This window comes from Chrysochloris asiatica, unplaced genomic scaffold (assembly GCF_000296735.1).
Source record: "Chrysochloris asiatica unplaced genomic scaffold, ChrAsi1.0 scaffold00285, whole genome shotgun sequence".
Classification (NCBI taxonomy): domain Eukaryota; kingdom Metazoa; phylum Chordata; class Mammalia; order Afrosoricida; family Chrysochloridae; genus Chrysochloris; species Chrysochloris asiatica.
This window is the reverse complement of record NW_006408803.1, coordinates 953,062-977,095: the sequence shown is the minus strand read 5'-3', so window position 1 is coordinate 977,095 and position 24,034 is coordinate 953,062. Positions and strand designations below refer to the sequence as shown.

The 24,034-nt window shown below is 38.0% G+C and overlaps 1 protein-coding gene across 1 annotated transcript in view; it reads left to right on the top strand.

Moving 5' to 3' along the window:
- Window positions 1-19,453, top strand: part of TET2 (tet methylcytosine dioxygenase 2) — a 38,399-nt gene extending 18,946 nt beyond the window's left edge. The window contains exons 5-9 of the mRNA XM_006874557.1: window positions 3,469-3,619; window positions 4,488-4,577; window positions 8,005-8,142; window positions 16,248-16,599; window positions 18,000-19,453. Of these exons, the coding sequence (XP_006874619.1) occupies window positions 3,469-3,619; window positions 4,488-4,577; window positions 8,005-8,142; window positions 16,248-16,599; window positions 18,000-19,453 (2,185 nt within the window). The remainder of the gene's footprint in view (window positions 1-3,468; window positions 3,620-4,487; window positions 4,578-8,004; window positions 8,143-16,247; window positions 16,600-17,999) is intronic.
- Window positions 19,454-24,034: the final 4,581 nt, after the last annotated feature.

Genomic DNA, 24,034 nt, shown 5'->3' with positions numbered 1-24,034 from the left:
ACAAAGCAAGAAGATTAGCAGAGGAAAGATGAAGGTAGCTGAAGGCACAGAGAGGAATGCAGTTGTTAAAGTGAATTATTAAATTAAACAGAGGTAGCTGCAGTTAACTGTTGGTAAATGGAGGGGATTGCAATCATGTAATGAAGCAAAGTATATGTTGAATGTAAAACTGATGGTCTGCTTTGTAAAGATTGACTCAATGTACAATAAAAAGTTAAAAAATAAACCACTAAGGCCATAGTTTCCAATATCACCAAATTACACAAGCCACCACATTCTGAAATAACTAGTGGAATTTTATAATAAAATCTATTATCCAGCTATTTTGTACATGAACAACCTACAATTAATATTAATGAATGCCAACTTAACAAGGGAAGAATCATCTTGTCTGTGGTGGTTAAGGTTATATGCCAATTTCGCTGTGCCAGTGGCTTGGCAATTATAGAATAAATCCTCCATTTTGTGATTTCATGTGGTCATTCTTTATTTTCACATATTGCCAATTTTCTCAATTACCTCATCTTTTATAACCATGATGATAGTAAATAGAGGGTGTATTCTGTGTTCTATTTCTTCCTGAATCCACTTAGATTATTTTTGTATTTCTAGTAATTTTTGTCCATATCATGTAGCTATCCAAATATTTTCAAGGTAGTTCTTAGAATTTACTTTTTATGTATGTAAGTTTGTACTAATGTCTCTTGTTTCATTTCTGACTTTAGAAATTTGAGTCTTCTCTCTCTTTTTCTTTTTGCTCTATTTCTTACCTATCTAGTGCTGCAAATACAAGAAATGAATGACTTCAAAGAGTAGACATTTATTTTCTCTCTTTTCTTTTTGAGATTAAAATTCCAAATCAGAATCTTGAACATCCATGTCAATTCTCTCTGTCAGTGGGCTTCTCTCCTACTTTCTGATGACTTCCAGTAAAACTGGTGTTCATTGATCATTACATGGCATCTGTTCTTCGCTGTGCACCACTCTCTGTGTATTCTACTCTTTTTATAATTCAAAGCTACAGTTAGTTAGATTTAGGATTCAGTGTACACTTACTATGAACTCATTAGCAAAACATATTCACATTCACAGTTATAAATTTTTTGGAATACAGTTCACTCCACAATTTTAAATAATTTTGTTCATTTTTCAAAGAACCAATTTTGTATTCTGTTTCATTTTTCTCTATGTTATTTGCTTTCTTCTTAGTTTGCTCTTTTCATGCTTTCTTAAGTTGGAAGGCTAGTAAAGCTATTATATTGATAAATTTACCCTTCCTAGCGTAGTGGTTAAAGGAGCTCTGGTAGCGTAGTGGTTACCAATCGGGCTGCGAACCTTAAGGTCAGCGGTTCGAAACTACCAGCTGCTCCACGGGAGAAAGATGAGGCTTTCTACTCCTGTAAAGATTTACACCCTCGGAAACCCTATACAGGGTCGCTATGGGTCGGAACCGACTCGATGGCACTTAACAACAACAACAACAAGCGTAGTGGTTACGAATCTGGCTGTGAACTGCAAGGTCATCAGTTCAAAACTACTAGCTGTCCCGTGGGAGAAAGATGAGGCTTTATGCTCCCGTAAAGATTTACAGCCTCGGAAACTGTACAGGGTTGCTATGAGTCGGAACTGACTCCATGGCACATAACAATAACAACATGCTTGTTTAACCCATGATTATTTTCTCACAGATTTATGAACTTGCCAAATTTGTATTCCTCATTTCTGCTTCATTCATTGTCACTGGAGGATATATTTTGTATCATTTTATTTGTTTATTTTTTTTTTTTACTTGTGAATTGAGTGAAGGTTGACAGACAAGATAACCAGCTTTACAGTCAACAAATAGTGTATTTTGTTTCCTTTCAATGATTGCAGTCCCCTCTTGTGGAACAACAGTTATCCCCTTCGTCTATGTTGCATTTAAGTTCATGTTTATAAGTGTTCTATGTTCTTCTGTGATTCCCACTTTGGTCATTATAAACAGCATATCTTTGGGATTATGGAATTTGTTTTTGAGGGATGGTATTCTAATATATTCAGAATTCTGATGTGGCACTGTAGGATAACTGCATGGTCTGTAGTTCAAAACCACGATCCAATTCTCAGAAATCCTACATAGGTTTATTAAGAGTTGGAGCCAAGCAGACTAAATAGAGCAGCATGGTACAATTGTCTGCATGTTGTTTGTACTATGCTGTTTGAGTGTTTGTTCCATTTATATTAATGTTGCAGCTAATAAGATACAACTTGTCTGCCTTTTTGTTTCCCCCTTTTTTGTGTGTGTGTGCATTTCTTATTTCTCTTTACATTACTGCTTTCCATTTAAAATATTTTCTCATAGCATTTTTACCATTTCTCTCTTTTTTTGCCCTTATAATACGTGTTTTAAATAAAATACTTTGCCATCAATTTACATGACTTCTCACTTAAATTAGTCCATAAATGGCATACTTTTACAACTTAACCAAAGGGAAAATATATGATAGTAAAATGAAAGAGAATGAAATGTAAGGCACTTAGCTTTGTTATTAAAAGAAGAGTTCAAATGAGTTTCTAAATTTGTAATCAGACTCAATTTTAAGTGGCCAGTAATAGAAATTTTTTCTTTCTTTTATTTTTTAATTAATGATTTTTTTAAGAGTTATTTTCTCAGTGGTTTCCCTGGGGGAATGCAATTGACATACCTATTTAAAGTTCTTCCTGTGTTTTGTGATTGCCAATCCATTTAGTTTTGTGTTGTGAAGTAGTTACCTTCATGTATTTGAACAAGTTTAAAAGAGCTGGTAAAGTTTAATGGAAATCTTTAGTAAGTTTGTTGTTGCCTTCTACTCAGTCCAGCAAATGGTGACCCTGTCTTGGCTTTCTGAGGCAAAACTGGTTGGTTGGAAACACCGACCTTGTGATAGCAATCCAGTGCTTATCTACAACATCTTCTAACATCTGGACTTCTACACTGATATAAATTATTCTTAAGGAACAGTGCCTGGAAAAGTATGAGAGGTGCTTTTAGTGTGGTAGTTAAGTGTTTTTCTTCTTAGTTTGAGTGCTAATTACATGGATGCTTTCTCTTTGTGACTGTGTTGTTCTTGTTATGTGCTGTTGAGTTGATTCCAACTTACAATATAGAAAAATTACATTAACTTCAATTCCATTTTTCCAGAAAATTTTGAAGCCCTTTGCAATTAATGTTGTTGTTGTTGTTAAGTGCCGCCGAGTCAGTTCCGACCCGTAGCGACCCTGTACAGGATCTCCAAGGGTGTAAATCTTTACGGGAGTAGAAAGCCTCATCTTTCTCCTGTGGAGCGGCTGGTAGTTTCGAACCGCTGACCTTAAGGTTCGCAGCCCAATTCGTAACCACTACACTACCAGAGCTCTTGCAATTAATAGTGTATATAATTATTTTATGAGGCTGACAACTTAGGTAATCTTATCATCTATATCCACAAATGTTGTCCTTTGATTTTTCAGGAGAACCTGTGCTTGTCAGGGGCTGGACCCAGAGACCTGTGGTGCTTCCTTTTCTTTTGGTTGTTCATGGAGCATGTACTACAATGGATGTAAATTTGCTAGAAGCAAGATCCCAAGGAAATTTAAACTGCTTGGGGATGACCCAAAAGAGGTTAGTGTACTAGTTGATGTATAATGTCTATTTTTTGCATAGAGAATTGATGACAATAGACAAAATGAACACTATGGATCCCATTAACAGGGCATAATATAATTTCATAAATGAATGATTTAAGCAATATTATTATAACTTTATAAAGTAACTTTATATACTCTGTTATACTTCGGTATACCAAAAATAGAGTCCTTGTGGCACTGGGTTGCTAACCTACAAGGTTGGTTTGAACCCACCATCTGCTCCTTGTGAACCCTATACAGGAATGTTGAGTTGGAACTGACTCAGCAACAGCATATCAAAGCAGCATAAATTCTCTTTACTGATTACTTCGTTCTATCCAGTGTCTTTTTGTTTATATATACCCAACTTGAGCTATGAGAATTTTACCCATATATAAATCATCCATTAACTTGTAGTCGTTCTAAGAAATACATGAAGTCTCAAATATTTGAAGTGCCAATTTCATAAACATGTTTTAAATACAGAATTTGGAAATCGACAAATTAAACCAAGCAAATCCTTTGTTCAATTTGAACAGAGTAGAGAATATCACCATATGGCTTCATTCTTCTAACCCACCTCCCAATGGACAAAAATACTTATAAAGAGCCAAAATTCTGCATGCAAAGTAGAAATCTTACGAAGATACCAGACAGGTAGATATTTAATAGTATAAACAAAAATGGGTGATAGTGTATACTTTTTACTTAGAATACAGTCATGCTTTCAAGATGCTTTCATTAATTAACAAGAAAGGCACTATATAATGTGGACTCAATTTAAAGGGAGGGAAATCTCATAATGTCTATCATATGTAGAACTGATTTGGAATTTAATATATAGAGTTATTCATTTTATACAGGAAGAAAAACTAGAGTCTCACTTGCAAAACCTGTCTACTCTTATGGCACCAACATACAAGAAACTTGCACCTGATGCATATGATAATCAGGTAAGTGTAATTACTTAATGCAATGATTTGAACTATTTCCGTGATCTACCTATTTCCAAACACTTTGCGGTGTTCTGTTTCTGAATATTAAAACTGGGTCATCCAAAATTTATTCATTAAATCAAACTATGGATTCTAACAAGCTACCAAGTCCATAATTTAAACACATTGAAAGTAATTCATTGGTACTGTACTGTACATGTTTCCATACATGTCATCTTTTGCTAAATAGCTTCGATATTTTTGTTTTATTAAGAAAACAATGAATTTGTAGCAAAATATTTTCACTTACTCACCCTACCCCCTTTCTGTCTGTCTGTCTGTCTGTCTGTCTGTCTGTCTGTCTCTCTCTCTCTCTCTCTCTCTCTCTCACACACACACACACACACACACACACACACACAGGGACTTCAAAACAGTTCATGGATAAATGGATTTAAGAGATAAAGGAATTTCTCCACAAACTTTTTATATATATATTTGTATGGTTATGTGATTTCAATTATCAAAGCAATTTTTTAAGAGAACAGAATTTAGCATGTTTGGTGGTGGTTATGTGCCGTGGAGTTGGTTCCAACTCATAGCAACCCTGTACAGGACTTTTGAGGCTGTAAATCTGTACAGGAGCAGAAAGTCTCATCTTTCTCCCACGGAACAGCTGGTAGTTTCGTACTACTGACCTTGCGGTTCGCAGCCCATTTTATAACCACTACACTACCGGAGCTCCTTAGGATGTATAGGACCTGCTTTAAAAATGTATTAAATATGGTGTTAGCATAATATATAGTCATGAATTATAGTAGAAGAGTCTAGAAATAGATCCAGTATACATTGAGCCTTTAAAAAGTTTGTGGGTAAATGAAATGGAAAAATAATGACATTTTCCCACTAACTTTTAGAACCCCCTTTATATATGGTCGATTGAATTTCAACAAAGGTAATCCTTTGGGATGTGGTATATGGTAATATTTTTATGATTGATCAAATAGAAAAAGTTAAACTGGACCTTTAACTTAATACCGTAGATAAAAAATGAACTCCAAATGGAAATATTTAAATAAAATTGCCAACTAACGAATACTAACAGAAAACCAACAAATATGTTGTTGCTTAGGAAGAGGAGGGTAGGATGTGAGTGGGAGAGATAGCTTATAAAAAGGAAAAAGAAAACTTTTCAGTGATGGATCTATACATTATTTTTATTTTAAAATTATTTCATGGTCATAGCACATTTGAAAATTTGTATATAAGAGATATTGTTGGGGTTTTTTTTGTTTTTGTTTTTTTTTTAATTAAATGTTTTTATTTTGCATTGAGTGAAAGTTTACAGGGCACATCATCAGTTTCACATTCAACCATTCATATAGCTTGTTTCATTACATTATTATCCCTGGTATATATCATCAGTTTACAGTGTTTCTCTCTATCCTCTTTAGCTTTTTTTTTTTTTTGGATGGGGGGGGACTTGGCTTATTGGAATTTACAGTCTCGGCTTTTAGGGGAGGTTTTTACATTTGTCTGTGGATATCCAGGGCTCACGTATGAGATTACTAACAAGCATTACTGAATAATCAGATGAGGGACAGTTTGTTATGTCTACTAGGTGGCTAGAGTCTGATCCTCAGAGCCTATGGTTTGGACGGTCAACTACGCTTGGGCCCACAGGGGCTTGGCCTCCTGACCGGGTCTGTGCTGTCTGCATCTGAGTCCTCCTTATTTATTGATTGTTTAAGGGACGCTGCCTGTCTTAGGTGGTCAGTGCGAATTCCTCAGTCTTACCAGTCATTGAGACTCATTGCAGCATGGCAATGTCTCTGTCCCAAGTAGCCGAGGTTCCACGTGATCCTTACCCGTCTCTGGCCACACGTCCAGCATAAACAGCCGCCATCCGAGGAAGGCAGGGAGGGAGGAGATCAGCTGGGGACCCCATGCGCCCGACGTTGCCGGCCCACCACCTGCTCTAAGGTGACCAAGCAGGATCACTATGCTGAAGTTCAATCCAGTTCCTAGGGGATCTTATTCTCTAGCATGGGTAGCAAATGGGTAGCCACGCAGTGTTCACTTTGAGAATTACTTATATCATAAATTTGAGCGTGTAGCTGATGAATATCCCCAGACAAGTGTATATTGTTCCACAACCTCCTAAAATGCTGTTGGATTAAGTTCCAATTAATTTCTGGGTTACTGAAAGATAACACAAATCTACTTATACCTTGGGTAACCTTAGCTGGGAGTGTAGTCTGGATATATTGGGTCTTATTTCCCTTAAGCGGTCTTCCTTTCTCTAAAGCATTTAGCCTGTTTTGTGAGCCTTTGTCTATTTACTCTCAGATCATATGAGCGAGACTAATGTCCCTAGACATTTGATTTACATGATGGGCAGGGCAAAAAAAGGTAACAATTTCTGTTTGTGCAGTGATTCTTGACCTGAGAGCAAAGGCACATGGCACGTTTGAGGGCTAGGCACTGCAGTGCTTTGCCTAGCTTCTGAAAACTTTAACAGGGGATAAAGCCTATGATGGTTGATGGACGAATGCAAAATCAGTAACATCTATTAACTCCCCATTCCCCACGCCCGACAAGCAAAACAGCAGAATGTCTCTGGGGTTTATCCAGTTCCCCAAGGATTAAATAGTTCTTAAAGTCTTCTCTGCTGTGGCTGGCTCGCTGGTACTCTTGCAGGGGGGACCTCAATGGGAATGCAGATGGCATCCCTCTTTCAGGTGGGTCTTCGGTGAATGCTGGGTCCCTCAGGCATGCTCGCTCCAAAGCTCCAAAGCTCTCTTGGCTACAATGTTGATTTCCACTGCAGCGTCAGTTTGAACCACAGGGTTCATGGTTCAAGTTCACAAGTTCACTCCTCAGAAGCCCTGTCCAGGATCAGTATGAGTCAGTTCTGACTCAACTGCACTTAACTGCAACAACAGCTTAGTGTAAGACTGTTTTAAAACATTTTCACCATATGAAAATCTGGTTATTATTAAGTTAATATTTTCTAAAACACTTAGTCTAATAACCAGTAAATAATGCACCAGACTGCAAAGCTGTTTGAACTGCAAGGTTGGCAGTACAAACTCACCATCTGCTTCTCGGAAACCATATGCAAGGTCAATATGGGTTGGAATTGACTCGACAGCACTTCACAACAACAAACAACAACATTAACAATAGAGTCCTGGGTTAATACTCTTGGACTGCAAGGTAAGCAGTTCTAGCTCACCAGCCGTTCCTTGAAAACCCCTGCAGGCACTTAACAACAACAACATTATCAATTATACTTCACAAGTACTGTGTCAATGTATTCGCTCTATATTGTGTCTCTCCATTCTTTCTGTAGATGAAAATACACATTAGTAAAACACACATTATTTAAGTTTCTAAGTAACGTGCTTCTGCATTCTCACATAAATGCACTATTGTTTTTCAGATTGAATATGAAGACAGAGCATCAGAGTGCCGCCTGGGTCTGAAGGGAGGTCGACCATTCTCAGGGGTTACTGCCTGTCTGGACTTCTGTGCTCATGCCCATAGAGACTTGCACAACATGCAGAATGGTAGCACGTTGGTAAGTGGGGCTGAGGACAGTAATGGCAGCAGCTGAGGCGTTTGCAGCATTTGTTTACGGTAGTATCTTCTTGGCAGTTTTCACTCCAAGATGTCACTCCAAGATGTGTGGTGACCTTGTTTGGCATAATTAGTTCTTTTGGCATATTTTTAAAGTACTATTGATAAGTGCATGATCATAATTTAAACGTTTAGCACTAATATCAACCAGTGACTATATTGGTGCTATTTGTTGTCATTGTGTCACCTACAACTTATATGCAACAGAATGGAATGTTACCCTTCTTGTCCCATCTTCAAGATCTTGAGTGTCAACATCTTGTGTTCATTGCATTGTGAGTGCCTTTCAACCTATGGTGTTTATCTTCCAGCACTATGACTGGACAGTTTTCTGTAATGATCCATCGAGTTTTCATTGGCTAGTTTTCAGAAGCAGGTCAACACAGTTTTTCCAAGTCAATCTTAGTCTGGAAGCTCCACTGAAACCTGTCATCCATGACTCTGCCAAATTTGAAATATCTGTGGCATAGCTTTTTGCATCATAGCAATACAAAATTGACACGTAGTAAGTAGTAGAGTATGCATCACTAGCTACATTTGGCTGAAAAAAAATCCTCCGTACTCAGTGTCATATCTGGTAGATTATGATCAGTTTACACAAACCAAGGTGCCAATCCACCTCACAAAGAAAAGTACAAATGAGAAATGCATGTTGATTTACTTTCATGTTAACTGCTATAGTGTGAAAGACTATGACAGTACATGAGATGAACCCATTATGACATGAAAAGAATGGATTCGTTTTGTTAATAGGAGGCTATGGTGATACAAAAATGGGCTAAGCCAAGCAATGTTTCATACCAACAAAGTCCTAGGTGTTTCTTTGCATGTACAGAGGTATGTAATAGAATTGTTGTTAAGTGCCATTGAGTCAATTGATATAGACTAAAGAGGGAATTTTTTAAGAAAATCAAGAAACTATATTCATCTAATGGGTCATCAACATACATACAAGATGAAAAATGGAAGCCAGGCATGGAAGTTTCTACCAGGAAAGAAAAGAATTCAGGGTGCTAATGAGAAAGATGAGATAATTTTAAGAAGCAGTTGTGGAGTTTCTATTAATGAAGCATAAAAGGTATTGGTTTGTTCTAGAGCAGGAGTTGTAAAACCTGTTGTATGTAGATCTACAGAGTAAATATTTTAGATTTTGCAGGCTACACTTGATTTTTGTCACAACTTTCTGTTTGTATGCTTGACTATTTAAAGCCATACAAAAATAGGCTGTGAGGCTGATTGGCCATAGCAAGTAGTTTGCTAGTCTCTGGTCTAGAGTAATAAACATAGTCACTACTATCTTCCCTGACCTCTGAAATCATTACTAATCATTTCTTGAGTGCCTGCTCATTATTAGGAAGCTATGCTGCTGTCTAAGAAATGGAAGGAAAAAATGATTACAATCCCCTCCTTGTGCCAGCAGTTAATGGGATTTCTCTCTATTCACCTTAGCTCTTTTAAAAAACAACAACAACAAACAAACAAACAAAAAACACTCAGGCATATATAATAATTGACACCACAAAAGAACACATCTGTAAGTCTGCCTCCTGACCACTATCTCTTAGTCCTTCTCTTCATATGAATCTGGAGTTCTCAGCCACTCCCCTCTCCATGTCACAGTCTCTGGTGTTGCTGCTTCTCTGGATAAGGTCCCGCATTCTGTTGATCTGGCTGTTCTGCTTGTCCTTTCTAATGGGGATGTCCCACTTAAGAAGGTTCTGGATGGAACTCAGGATTCCACCTGAGGTCCTATACTCTGCAAACGCTCCACAAGAGGCCTATTTCACCGGACAAGTTCTAGAACTACTTTTAGGTATTCCAATTAGTTATAGGCTGATTACAGCTTTCTGTAATCATGTTTCCTGACATTCCTTTCTATCCCACTCAAAATAGTGCCTATTTTATAATAGTAGGCAAGGGAAACCAATATACATAAGACAGTCAAGCATCTTAGTATTATTTCTCCTCTATAAACTATGCCTACATCCCTGTATTACAGAACCCTGTTGTTCCAAGGTTGAGCATGCATCACTGTTTACCTCTGTCCCACTTAGGCCATGCAAACCTGTCTTAGTGTTGCCCTATCTACCTTGTTCTTCCATCCCTCCCCCTTTTTCTATTGCCATCCCCAACAGCCGAATTATGATGTGTCTACCTTTACGCTGTGCTCTACCATCACCTCCCTCCACCATCCCCTAAACTCCCTACCCCCGCCCCGGCATTATGTTTACCTTATATTCCATTAACTTTTCCTTCCATTTAAGACAGTCTATTTGTTCCTGTAATCTACCTGACCTTCTCACCACCTGAATCTCTGGTTCTCCTGGTTACCTCCTTTCACATTGTAACTGTTTTGATCCTAGACTGACCTCCCAGATACTCTAAATTTGTTCTTATAGTTTATTCTGTTCTCGACTCTTCATTTGTCAGTTGAGTTCTGGGTGATGCTGCTGCATAAGTCAGTCTCTAGTTGCTGTTTATTCTTGTTGGTTCTCAGTCCACAGAACTCCCATTAGATTGTTTTTCATCTCAGGGTTGGCTTTGGCAAAATCCCTAAACTCCTGTTTATCCTGGAATGTTTTGATTACACCAACATATTTGATTGACAGCTTTGCTGGGTAGAGGATTCTTGGTTAGCAGATTTTTTTCTTTCAAGGTTTTATATGTGTCTTCCCATTGCTTTCTTTCCTGCATGATTTCTGTTGAGAGATCTGAACTTAATCTGATTTGCTTGCCTTTGTGTGTTATACTTCTCTTTTCCCTAGCTACTTTCATTATTCTGTCCTTACATTTGATTTTTGGAGAGCTTGCTTATTATATGTCTTGGTGATTTTCTTTTAGTGTCTCTCCTTCCTGTGGATTCAGTGATCTTCTTGAATGCTTCTCCTTTTTAGGATGTTAGGGAAATTTTCTCCCAGCAGCTTTTCAATTATCTGCTCTATGGACTTGTTTGATTCTTCCTGTTCCGGAATGCCAGTAATTCTTAATTTATTCCTCTTCATGTTGTCCAACATGAATCTTAGACCTTCTTCAGATTCTTTTATCTTTTTTCCTGCTTCTTCTTCTATCTTAGTAGTATTGAGCGATTATCTTCCATTTCACTAGTTCTGGCTTCCATCTCTTCAGTTCTACTCCTTTGCCCTTTCAGTGTATTGTCCATTTCTGATAGTCTATTATTAATCATTTGGACTTTTTTTTCTAGGTTTGAATTGTTTCCAATGCTGTATCTATTTTATTTTATTGTTACTATAGCGCTTTCCTGACTTCTTCCTTATTTTTCTCAACTTCATTGTAAAGTGTTTTGATACATTTTATAATCATTTTTTTCTGAATTCCTTCTCAGGCATGTCCAAAGCCTGCCCTCCTTCCAGTATAGAGTGTATGTCTACTCCAGGTCATTTGTCTCCATCACGTTATCTTGTTTCTGGACATGTGCTGATATGGTCACATGTTTCTGTTTTAAGGGAATATTCAGTAGTTAGCTGTGGCCTTAATACTTAGATGGGTGTATGTTTTGGTAATTTTTATGCTTTCTGATTGCCTCCAGGTTGATATGATAAGGGGATGGGCTTCCCTTTTCACTCTTTTCCTGAGAAATTTCAAGATGTTGGTCATTGTGACGTAACTCAGGATTTAATTTTTGGCCTGTTTCCCTTTTAGTCTGCCTGTCCCACACCACAACCCCCATTCAGGCCTTTATCCTAATGATAAACAGTTCAGGGCCAGCTGTGGCTGTTTTGCGCTGCTGTTTGGTTTTAAGTGGAAACGGCCTCTCTAAATTTTGAAGATACCTGTGTGCATGTGTAATAGTACCCACTGGGGGTGTCCACTAGCCCAGGCAACCCCTCTAGTCACCAGAATGGAGGTGCGCAGACAGCGAGAGACCAATGACAGATACAGAAAAAGAATGTCCTCACCTTTATCTTTGTGGTTCTGTCAGGCGTCTGTGGCTGCTCTGATCCTCCTCTGGTTCAGTTGCACCCATGATGGCCACTCAGGGAGCAGCTGAGCACCTTGGATTAGAAAGCACTGGATTTCTTGCTTCTGTTGAAAATTCCACTGGCTGTAAGCCCTTCCGACTTTCTAAATATTCCTTTATATGTGGTTCAGCATTCTGGCACCATCCCCTGAGCCTGCTTCATCCAGTGTTCTGTGCTTTTGCTGATGGAGATCCTCACTGCACTTCCACCCAATCTACCATCTTGTCAAACCTTTTTAGACTTGATATCCTTTTGATTTTGAGTTTTGTTCTACATTTTTATTCTCCTGTATTTAGGACATACTGATGTGATTTCTTCCAGAGCAGTTGATAATAACAATACCAGCTAATGCTTCTGTCCATGGAAGCTGTGATGCAGATGGTCCATTATACCTGGGACTGATTGTTAATTTACATCTTTGACTTTCCCCACTCTTCTTTACTCCATGTAGGGAGAGACTAAAGATTGCATTTTAGATGGCTACATACAGACCTTTAAGGCCCTAGTTGCTACTCACCAATATTGTTGTTGTTAAGTGCCAGTTGAATCAGTTTCAACTGACAGCAGCTCTTTTTACAGTTTTTGGGCGAGTGGCTGATTTTATTCCTCAGACTTTTTGATTCAAACTAACCTTATCCTATTATCCTATATTCCTTATCCTATAGAGCCATACCAGTAGTCCACTCACCATAGTAGGATGTAGAATATTGTCTTGGTGGACTATGTATAAGCCAGGTCTGTTACAATCATGATCAAATTGCTTTATCAAAGCAATAAGGAACATAATTCATAACCACTGTGCTGCTGTCACTGTTGTTGATAAGTGCCATGGAGTCGCTTCCAACCAATAGTGACCCTACATAGGGTTTCCAAGGAGCAACTTGGTAGATTTGAATTGCTGACCTGTGGTTCGCAGTTCAGTGTTGATCCACAGTACATACCAGAGCTATGCCAGGAAAAAAGAAATGAGAAGAGAAACAATAAATTGAGTTTAAGATAGAAAGAAGAAAAAAAAAGTAAAGATAGAAACAATGTTAAGATATTTATCTGTCGGGGTCCTGCCTCTACAGAAGAGTGAGTGCACGAAGTAGGTAGATCTGGCGGCGAAAGAGAAAGACAAAACAGACACAAAAAAGACAGACACGCAAATTTGATGCAAGCTGAAAGGCAGGCTGGTCTGCAAACATTGCATTGCCTTGCCTTGCATTGCATTGTCTTGCATTGCATTGCCTTGCATTGCATGCAGCACTGACTCTACCTCAAGGAGGGATTTTTCACAAAGGAAAGACGTGATTATTCAGATAAGATTAATCATTCAAAACAGGACACAATGATTCACAGAACAAATTTTAAAATATACATCATAATTGTCTCAAGGATACTTAACATGCTTTTAGCACTTAATCTATAATGGGTAAAGGTGAAAAAGACTTAAAAGGTCATAGAAGGCTTAAAATAAGGTTTTTGAAGGGAGTCAAGCTGTCTTTGTATACTTTGCAAACAAAAGCTCATGCTTTTGTTTGTGAGCATGATCTGGCTTCATTTATCAACTAATAATTCTTTCTTCTTTACTCTTGCAATTCCAGGGAAGATGAGAGACGAGTCTCAACCTTTCTAAGAAGGTGAGGTCTCTCTTCCACATTCCTTTTCTTCTTTCTGGGTTCTACATCTAAATGCTACATCACATTTCCATATAGTTCCAGGAGGAAGAAGAGCATCTGGGTTAAATTGATTATACCCAGAGGGGGTTTGAGGAGGCTGCCACTATTGTCCTCTAATCAATACTCCCAGGATTTGCCAGTCTACTTTGTTTACAAACCTTGAGTAAAAAATATACCTGTTCCTGGCCTTTCTGAGTCCTCTACGGAGACTTTTTCCTATCTCGGCTTTAGAGGGGCTTTGGTTCCATTGTTGTATATGGACATCAAAGGCTCATGCTTCAGGTTAATATCAAGATGCAGTCCTGACATGCATCCCAGGTGACTATTGCTTATTCCTCAAAAAGTTTTGTTCCCAGGACCCTACGCACTGCCAACATAGTGGAGACATTAAGAGAGGCACATAAGAAACCATTTTCTCAGGAGCTACAATTATTGGAGTTAGAAGCATAGAGTGAACAATAAGACCAAAGAAAATTATACAGAGGTAGCCCACCAGTGAGTTCACAAAAACCTATGAACCCTGGACTTCAGGGGTTCACTTCCTTGGCCCTCAGGGTCCATGGCTCGCAATCCTGAGGAGGGGCCCCGGGATTGGATTTTCATCCATCTTGTCACAGGGCCACAGCTTCTCAGTGCTTGTGTATGTCATCCCCGACATTTATCTACCTCTCCCAAATCTCTAACTTTATGTAATTTAGGTTTTACACTTTCGTATCATGTGAAAATATCGTAAACATAGTGAAGGAACCAGGTATAAAGAAAGGTGTGAAGTTTCTTTGTGTTCAAGGGTATGTTGTTAGGTGCCATCAAGTTGGAACCGACCCATAGCAACCTTACGCACAGCAGAATGAAACACTGCCCAATCTTGGGCCAACCTCACTACTGTTGCCACACTTGAGTCCATCAAAGCTGCCACTTGGCCAATCCATCTCATTGGGAGTCTTCCTCTTTTTCTCTGACCCTCCACCTTACCAAACATGATATCCTTCTCCAGCAACTGGTCCCTCCTGACAATCTGTCCAAAGTATGACAGACGAAGTTTGGCCATCTTGGCTCCCAAGGAGCATTCTGGTTGCACTTCTTCCAAAACAGATCTATTGGTTCTTTTGGCAGCCCATGGCACTTTCAATATTCTCCTCCAACACTCAAAAGCATCATTTCTTCTACAGTCTTCCTTATTCACTGTCCAGTTTTTGCATGCTTCTGAGGTTATTGAAAATACCATGGCTTGGGTCAAAGCGCATCTTAGTCCTCAAGCTGACATCTTTGCTCTTCAACACTTTAAAAAGGTCTTGTGCTGCAGCTTTGCGTAATGCAATACATCATTTGATTTCTTGACTGCTGCTTCTGTGAGTGTTGATAGTCGATCCAAGAAGAATGAAGTCCTTGACAACTTGAGTCTTTTCTTCATTAATAAGAATGTTGTTTATTGGTTCAGTGGTGAGGATTTTTGTTTTCTTTACATTGAGATATAATCCATACCAAAGGCTGTACTCTTTGATCTCCATCAATAAATGTTATAAGTCCTCTTCACTTTCAGCAAGCAAGGTTGTATCATCTGCATATCACAGGTTGTTAATGAGTCTTCCCCCATTCGGATGCCATGTTTTTCTTCATAGAACCCAACTTCTGGGATTATTTGCTCAGCATACAGGTTTAATAGGAATACAACATTGTCACACACCTTTCTTAATTTTAAACCATTCAGTGTTCCCATGTTCTGTTTGAACAACTGCCTCTTGGTCCATGTACAGATTCCTCATGAGTACAATTAAGTGTTCAGGAATACTCAGACTTCTCATAGCTTGTCATGATCCACACAATCAAAAGCCTTTGAGTAGTCAATAAAGCACAGGTAAACATCTGTGTGATATTCTCTGCTTTCAGCCATGATGAGTCAAAAACAGGTCATGTAAAGCAGTATTAAGCTGCTTTATATATCATGTCCTGGTGTTGAAATGTGAAAAGTGGGGAGATTATTTCATTTTGTTGGGAGTATTGCTTCTTCCCTTAGAATAAAAAATGACTGAAGAACTGATTTACCACAAGTAAACTAAACTTCTGTAGCACTACAAAATATTCTAAATGTGAACTTGTCTACCTCCCTGTCACCAGCTGCTCCTTGGAAACCCTATATAGGGGCCGCTATGGGTGAGAATTGACTCGATGGCACTTAACAACAACAACAATAGCAAAAACCATTTTGGTACACTCTTTATTAATAACAGATGCATGCCTGTAAGGGAATGCACATGCCATTATCTGGTCCAGCTAGGCCACTACTGCAGATTTAAATACTGAGAGGGAAAAATCACACACACACACACAGATATACACTCTAATACTTACTCGAAACATTTTTTTACTTTGGACCCCAAACTGAGACTGTACCATTTCCCTGCCAGGTATGTACCCTCACTAGAGAAGACAATCGAGAAATTGGTGGAAAACCTGAGGATGAGCAGCTTCATGTTCTGCCTTTATACAAAGTGTCTGATATGGATGAGTTTGGGAGTGTAGATGGTCAGGAGGAGAAAAAACGAAATGGTGCCATTCAGGTACTGAGCTCTTTTCGACGGAAAGTCAGGATGTTAGCAGAGCCAGTCAAGACATGCCGGCAAAGGAAACTAGAGGCCAAGAAAGCTGCAGCCGAGAAGCTTTCCACTCATGAGAACAGCTCCAATAAGAATGAAAAAGAAAAGTCAGCATCACGTACAAAACAGTCTGAAAATGCTAGCCAAGCTAAACAGTTGGCAGGTAAACTATTGTGTTTTGTTATGCTTGTATTACAATTAAACATTGTTAATTTTATTTAGTATTTGTCATAGTTTTAGTTTTTGTTCCTGGATTGTCTCTAAAGTAGTACGGATCAGGCATGATGGAGAAGTTTTGGATTCTAGTTTATGATAAAAATGGCAACATTATTTAACAGGTAAGGAATGTAATGGAAGTAGTTAATTTGACCATGGTAAATAGGGAAGTTGGCAGTAGAGAGAGGATCTAATAGTTTGGAGACAGACTCACCGAACCAAGAATGAGATATTAAGAGATTTAATAAGTCCAATCCTTACCTTACATCATCATACCAGGTCTCTGATGATACTTACTAAGCATTTGTTTATTAGTTGAATTACAGTAAGAGAAATAAATTCTATTCACCTCCTGATATCTCCAATTGTTCTGACTCATAGAGACACCCATATTAGGGTTTTGAGCAGCCACTGGGCCACTGGTGGATTTTAAACACACACCTTGCAGTGCAAACTGACCTTGCAGTCTAGCACATTATATATAATGAAATAGAACTTTGTTTCTATTTCATTCTAATAGGTCTCATCAGGTAACAATCACTTTGGGTCCCAGGCACATCATTTCAGCTCTGTGTACTTGTTCTTAATTTATATAACTTTTTTCTGGTTTTAAAATGAGGTCATAAAACAAGTATATTTTTCAACGCTTCACCTGAAAATTTGAAAGTATCCTCAACATTCCTTCAACAACTGTGTAAATTTCCCTATTTGAAAGCATGTAAATGGAATCACATGCTGATTATATTAGATGCTAAATCTTCCATAACAAATCTTATGTTTATTGTAATTATTTAACAAATTGTACTCAGTGTTAGGTAATGAATAAATAAAACGAAACATGCTCCTTGTGCTTATGAATATATCGTATGGAGTGGCATGAACTTAAACCAGATAATTATGAGCCAGTGGAGTATGACTATTGTTTATCTAATCCACTTGTGCAGTGGGTATTACAGACCAGGAGAAGATTGTGGTCATGAGATTCCTTGAGGAAGAGAGAATTTCAACAAGGAAGCAGAGGAAAATGGCATGGGGGGAAGAGACTGTTTCTGGTATAGGTTATGGCATTCTCTAAGACAGCGGAGCTCCAGAGAATGTGATGCTTTCCATGGAATGGCTGTGGGATGGATACTCTCTGCATGTTTAACTTACTGGATTGTACTGTTGTAGGGTTTTTGCTTTTCTTTTATAATGTTTTAGACAAAAATAATAATAATAATAATAAGCTATATATTGATCAGAACCCTTGTTTGATGGAGGTTGCATTGTCCTGGTAGTGGTTGTTTTCTCTTTAGCCTCCATAAAAATAATTATTGTTATCCCTGCTCTCTCTTCTCTTGTCCACAGAATTGTTGCGTCTTTCAGGACCTGTCATGCAGCACTCTCAGCACCTCCAGAAGCAGCCGCCACAGCCACAGCAACCCCAACACCAATCCCAGCAGCAGCAGCCACACCACCCTCAGTCAGAGTCAATCAATTCTTACTCTTCTTCTGGACCCACCAATCTATATATGAGACGGCCCAATCCAGTTAGTCCTTACCCAAGTTCGTCACAAAATTCAGAAATTTATGGAGGTGCCAACCCAGTGAACCTCTATTCCACCTCATCCCAAACTGCAGGATCATATTTTAATTCTAATCCCATGCACTCCTATCCTGGACTTTTGAATCAGAGTAGTCAATATCCATCATATCATTGCAATGGAAATGTATCAACGGACAACTGTGCCACATATCTGGGTTCTTATTATCCCCAGTCTCAGCCCATGGATCTGTATAGATATCCAAGCCAAGACCGTCTCTCTAAACTAAACCTACCACCTATTCATACCCTATACCAGCAGCGGTTTGGAAATAGCCAGACTTTTTCTTCCAAGTACCTGAATTATGGAAACCAAAATATGCAGGGAGAAGCTTTCAACAGTTGTACTATTAGACCAAATGTACACCATGTAGGGGCATTTCCTACTTACTCCACTCAGGAGATGGATGGCCACTTCATGGAAGCCACCTCGAGATTACCACCCAATCTGAGCAATCCAAATGTAGACTGTAAAAATGGAGAGCACCATCTATCTTCTCATATCATCCATAACTACAGTGGAGCTCCAGGAATGTTCAATAGTTCTCTTCATGCCCTGCATCTCCAAAACAAGGAGAATGACATGCTTTCCCACACTGCTAATGGGTTGTTGAAAATATTTACCCATGACAGAATTGTTTCTGTCCAAGAAGGCTTTCACAAATTAAATGATGGTAGCAGTCAGGAAAAACAGCCTTCAGTTCCAGTCCAGAGCGTGGCTTCTGCTGCAGAGGATAATGATGAGGTGTGGTCTGACAGTGAACAGAGTTTTCTAGATCCTGACATTGGGGGAGTGGCTGTGGCTCCAACTCATGGGTCCATCCTCATCGAGTGTGCAAAGCGTGAACTGCATGCCACAACCCCTTTAAAGAATCCAAATAGAAATCACCCCACCAGGATCTCACTTGTTTTTTACCAGCATAAGAGCTTGAATGAGCCCAAACATGGCTTGGCTCTCTGGGAAGCCAAGATGGCTGAAAAAGCCCGTGAGAAAGAGGAAGAGTGTGAAAAGTATGGGCCGGACTACGTGCCTCAGAAAACCCATGGCAAAAAAGTGAAACGGGAGCCCCCTGAGCCACATGAACCTTCAGAGCCCACTTATCTGCGCTTCATCAAGTCCCTTACTGAAAGGACCATGTCCAAGACCACAAACTCCACAGTAACTACATCTCCATATGCCTTCACTCGGGTCACAGGGCCTTACAACAGATACATATAATGTCACCCCTCTCGTTGGTTACCTCAGTTGAATAGACCACAACCAACCTGTCAGTCATATAGTTCTTGTGTGACATGGGCAGTGGGGAAAGAACACAGTATTCATAATACATGTGGTGGGGAAAACTTGGCTCACCAGCCAAAATAGAGGTGTTTTTACCATAGCACTTAATTTCCACTGACTCCTTAGTGGTCACAGATAACCTCTAGGTAAAAGACCAAAGCATTCTATGCAAAAAGAAGGTGGGGAAGAAAGTGTTTTGCAATTTGCATTTTTAAACACTGGTTCTATTATTGGTTGAGGTTATATGTAAATGTGTTTTTTTAAAAAAATAACTACACATCTGTGGCCACTTTTAATAATACCAAGCTTGCATAGTCATGGAACAGAAATGAGTACTGTACTATTACAGTGTCAGGAATCTTAAAATCCCATCTGGTGCTGAATATATGATGTACTGAAATACTGGAATCATGGCTTTTTAACATACAGTTTTTACTGTAATCTTACTAGTAACTTATTTATCAAGATAGCTATAGGAAGTATAAATGGACAGCAAAACACTGAATTTGTTTGGATGTTCTAAGAAATGGTGCTAAGAAAATGGTGTCTTTAATAATTAAAATTTAATGCCTTTATAAGAAGATACTATTAGTATCTTGAAAAATAGGGGTACCTTTCAAGTTTTTATCATAATTACCTATTACACAAGCTTAGTTTTTAAAATATGGCTATTTTAAAGGATTCTGGATTTTGCTCATCCAGTGATGTCCTTGTAGGACAATAAACATATATATATATATATATATATATATATATATATATATATATATTTGTGTATATATACACATATATATGTATAAATTATTTTAAATGGTGTTATAGAAGCACTTTGTCTACCTAAGCTTTGACAACTTGAACAATGCTAAGGTACTGAGACATGTTTTGAAAAATAAATTAAAAGTTTACTTTCAGTTTAGAATGCAAAATTGATATATAATTTTTTTTTTTTTTTTTTTTTTTTTAGGAAACAAGCTTTGAAAATGTTTTTGCTTTTAGCCATACATCTGCTGATGAGCAGTATGTCCATTTTTAACACAGCCAGTTAAATCCAAATTGGGCATACTGGATTCATGGGAATACTTTAGTCCACAAAACCTAAGTTTTCTGGTGCTCATCTCTCATGCTATACTGTAAAACAGTTTTATATAAAATCGTTTGACAAGTTCATTGCTCAAATATAGACAGTTTTAAGAATTTTCTATTAACTGCAGGTATTAATTTGCCGCATGCTACAGACTCAACAAAACGATTTCACTGAAGTATATGCTGTTTCATGGATCTGTGTGCTCTTCAAAGAAACAAATGACAGTCTGCCTTTGTGTGGGTAATTATGGTGTTGTCGGTTCTTAGCTTAAGTGTGCTCTTTACCAGGAATATTGAGCAGACTGATACCTGCATGAGATGAATAAACAGGGTTAGTTCTGTGTGAATCTGTTGATTAAAAAGAAACAAAAAATGGGCAGCTGGTTTGCTGTGGTGGTTTTAAATCATTAATTTGTATTATAAATAAGTGAAAGAGTTGTATAGTAAATTAAATTGTAAACAAAACTTTTTTAACTCAATACTTTAGTATTTTAGTACTGTAAAAAAATTTAAATATAAGTATACACACAGACACACACATATACATACGTGTGTGTGTGTATGTATGTGTATGGATTTGAAGCAGAATTCACATCATGATGGTGCTACTCAGCCTGCTACAAATATATCATAATGTGAGCTAAGAATTCATTAAAGGTTTGAGTGATGATCCTACGTGTCATATACCTCAACACTAGTTTGGCAATAGGATATTGAACTGAGAGTGAAAGCTTAATAGCATTGTGTACCAACATTTTTTTCCAAGTCTTTGTTTTGTTTTTTAATTCAAAAGACATACCTTTTTTCAATACTTGATTTCCTAGCAAGTATAACTTGAACTTCAACCTTTTGTTCTAAAACTTCAGGGATATTTCAGCTCATGTTCTCCTTATGCCAACATGTCTCCTATGTTTATGTAAAATTATTGTAGGTTATTAAATATATTCTTTTTTCAGGGATTTAATACTTTATTTTGAATCCCTGTTGTTTTACTTGTATATGTACTAATGTAACAAAAGCTAATTTTATAAATTTGTTCTTTTTATTGTAAAGAAAAACATCTAAAATGTTTAGGTAATCTTTTGACTGTTTTAAGCAGGAAAAAAATTACATAAAAATATAATGCACTGAGTTGATAAAGGGAAACTTGTAAGGCAGGAGTTTGGCAAGTGACTGCTGGTTAGTCTTTCAACTCTAATTAAAAAGCTCTTCTGAACCTGTAATAAACCAAGGTACAGAATCCACAAGACTTCCCTGAACCAGCAAATCGCTGAGAGGTCTGATGTGCAATATATTATATTTTTACATTGTGCTTTAAGGACAGGTTTGCTTACTATGGTTTCAAGTAAGTTCTTTATCATAGGAGGCCTCTCAGTTTTATTGGTCCAATATTTATAATATGAAAAAGAATTGGCTGTGTCTACTTTAAGTACAAACATTTCAAAAATGTTTACTTTTCAAGCAACCAACCCATGTGACTTTCTAGTTTTGCATATGTCATGATCATGAAACCAAACTATCTGGCTACTACATGTGCATTTAAAGACTCAAACATTAGCAATTGTGAGGATAGTGCAAGACTGGGTAGTGTTTCTTTCTGTTGTACATAATGGTCACTGTGAGTTGGAACCTACTCAGTGGCAACTAACAACAACATGGGCATTTGTTCATTTTTAGTCACCATCCCTGAGGAATATTTGGTTTCTATATCTTCCACTGTCATTTGTCAAATTGCTGGCCAACAAGAGCAGGAAGTGCAGTTTGGGGAATTGAGGAGAGGCAGAAAGCTGGAGAAGGAAGTAAGTTGCATATTGTAAATATCAGATCTATAATTGTAAATATCAAACCTGCCTCAGAATGAATGGGAAACAGTTATACAATTTGCTTATATAGGAATATCAGGTTGACTATATAGCCATACTTGAAAAAGCTTCTGAGTGGTGTCAACTTTACTTGAATGAATTTTTCATCTTGATTGACACACAGTGATGTCCAGGTCACATCTAAAGCTAGTGGTTAACTTGTGTAGGAAACTTCCACAGTTTGACACTAAGATAATGAACTTCTGTGTGCATTTTTATATGCTTTTTAAAAAAAAAAACTTAGTTTCATTTCATTTTCATGAAATGTTTGGTTTGTCTGTAAAATCTGAGGATGGTTGTAAATACTGTAAGTATTGTAATGTAATGAATGCAGGTTATTTCAAAGCTGTTTATTATTATATCATTCCTGATAACGCTATGTGAGTGTTTTTAATAAAATTTATATTTATTTAATGCACTCTAAGAATTGTCTTGCTGAAGTTTCTGTTTACTACTAGAACAGTTGTCAACTCACTCAGGAAAAAGAATGGAAAAAAAAATGTGTAAGATTAATGAGCTGTGTAAATGATTGCTAGCAGAAAAGTTGACAATTTGAAGCTGCCCAGAGGCAGCCAGTTCTTTTTTATATTATAAAGATTGGACCAATAAAACTGAGAGGCCTCAGAAGACAGTTTTTCAAATCCTGCTGAACACACACAGTTCTCTGTACACGTGGGATCACTATGAGTTGGAAATGACTTGATGGCATCTAACAACAATGTTCATACACCTAAGATGACCTCCATATAATCGAAGCCAAGGTATTCCTTTGGTTACTGACCTAGATATTCCATTTAATTTTTGTTTCAGCTTATTTTTTTACCAATGTACTTTGCATGTGTTCTTATTGCCTTTTGGAAGCAAATTGTCAGGCCTGCCAGATTTGAGGTGTCTGTAAGTGTATTTGAGCCCCCAAACTTTCAGCAAGTCCTAACGCACCGGACAGTTTGGGCTACCCAGCCACCTTGGTTTGGATAGTGTCAGTCAGGAAGAGAGTAAATATCAATTCTCCTGACCTCAGATTGATTGGTTGCCTCATGCAATGTGCTATCTTTGGGGGCTAACAGATATTATGTTCTGTACATTGGGTTTGGGTTAGTGTTGCCTAGATTTAGACCACCTCTGTTTTCAGGCTTGTCCTTTTCACACAATTTTCTCCCAACGGAGAAATTCTTTTACATACCAGAAAGGTAAGCAATTGAGTGTCAGGCAAGTTTGGGGCAAGAGGAATGGGGACAGGCATCCAACAAATGGATTTTCTTATCCAACTCTACAGGATGGGTAAGTACTGTCCAGTCAGTTCTGACTTCTACCGAATGTATGGGGTTTCCAAGGAGCAGCTACTGTGCATGAACTGCAACCTCAAGGTGTTTTTTGTCAAGTGCTGTTGTCCCTGTGTAGGATTTCCAAGGAGTGGCTGGGGAGTTTGAATTGCCAACCTTGCGATTCAAACTGTCATTGAGGTTGAGTTCAGCCCAGAATAATTTGTCCTCATCTCTACCCATTCTCTTCCGTGTGAATCAGCCTTACACAAGTGAGATGCTGCTAAAATGCTCTCTGAAACCTCAAGATA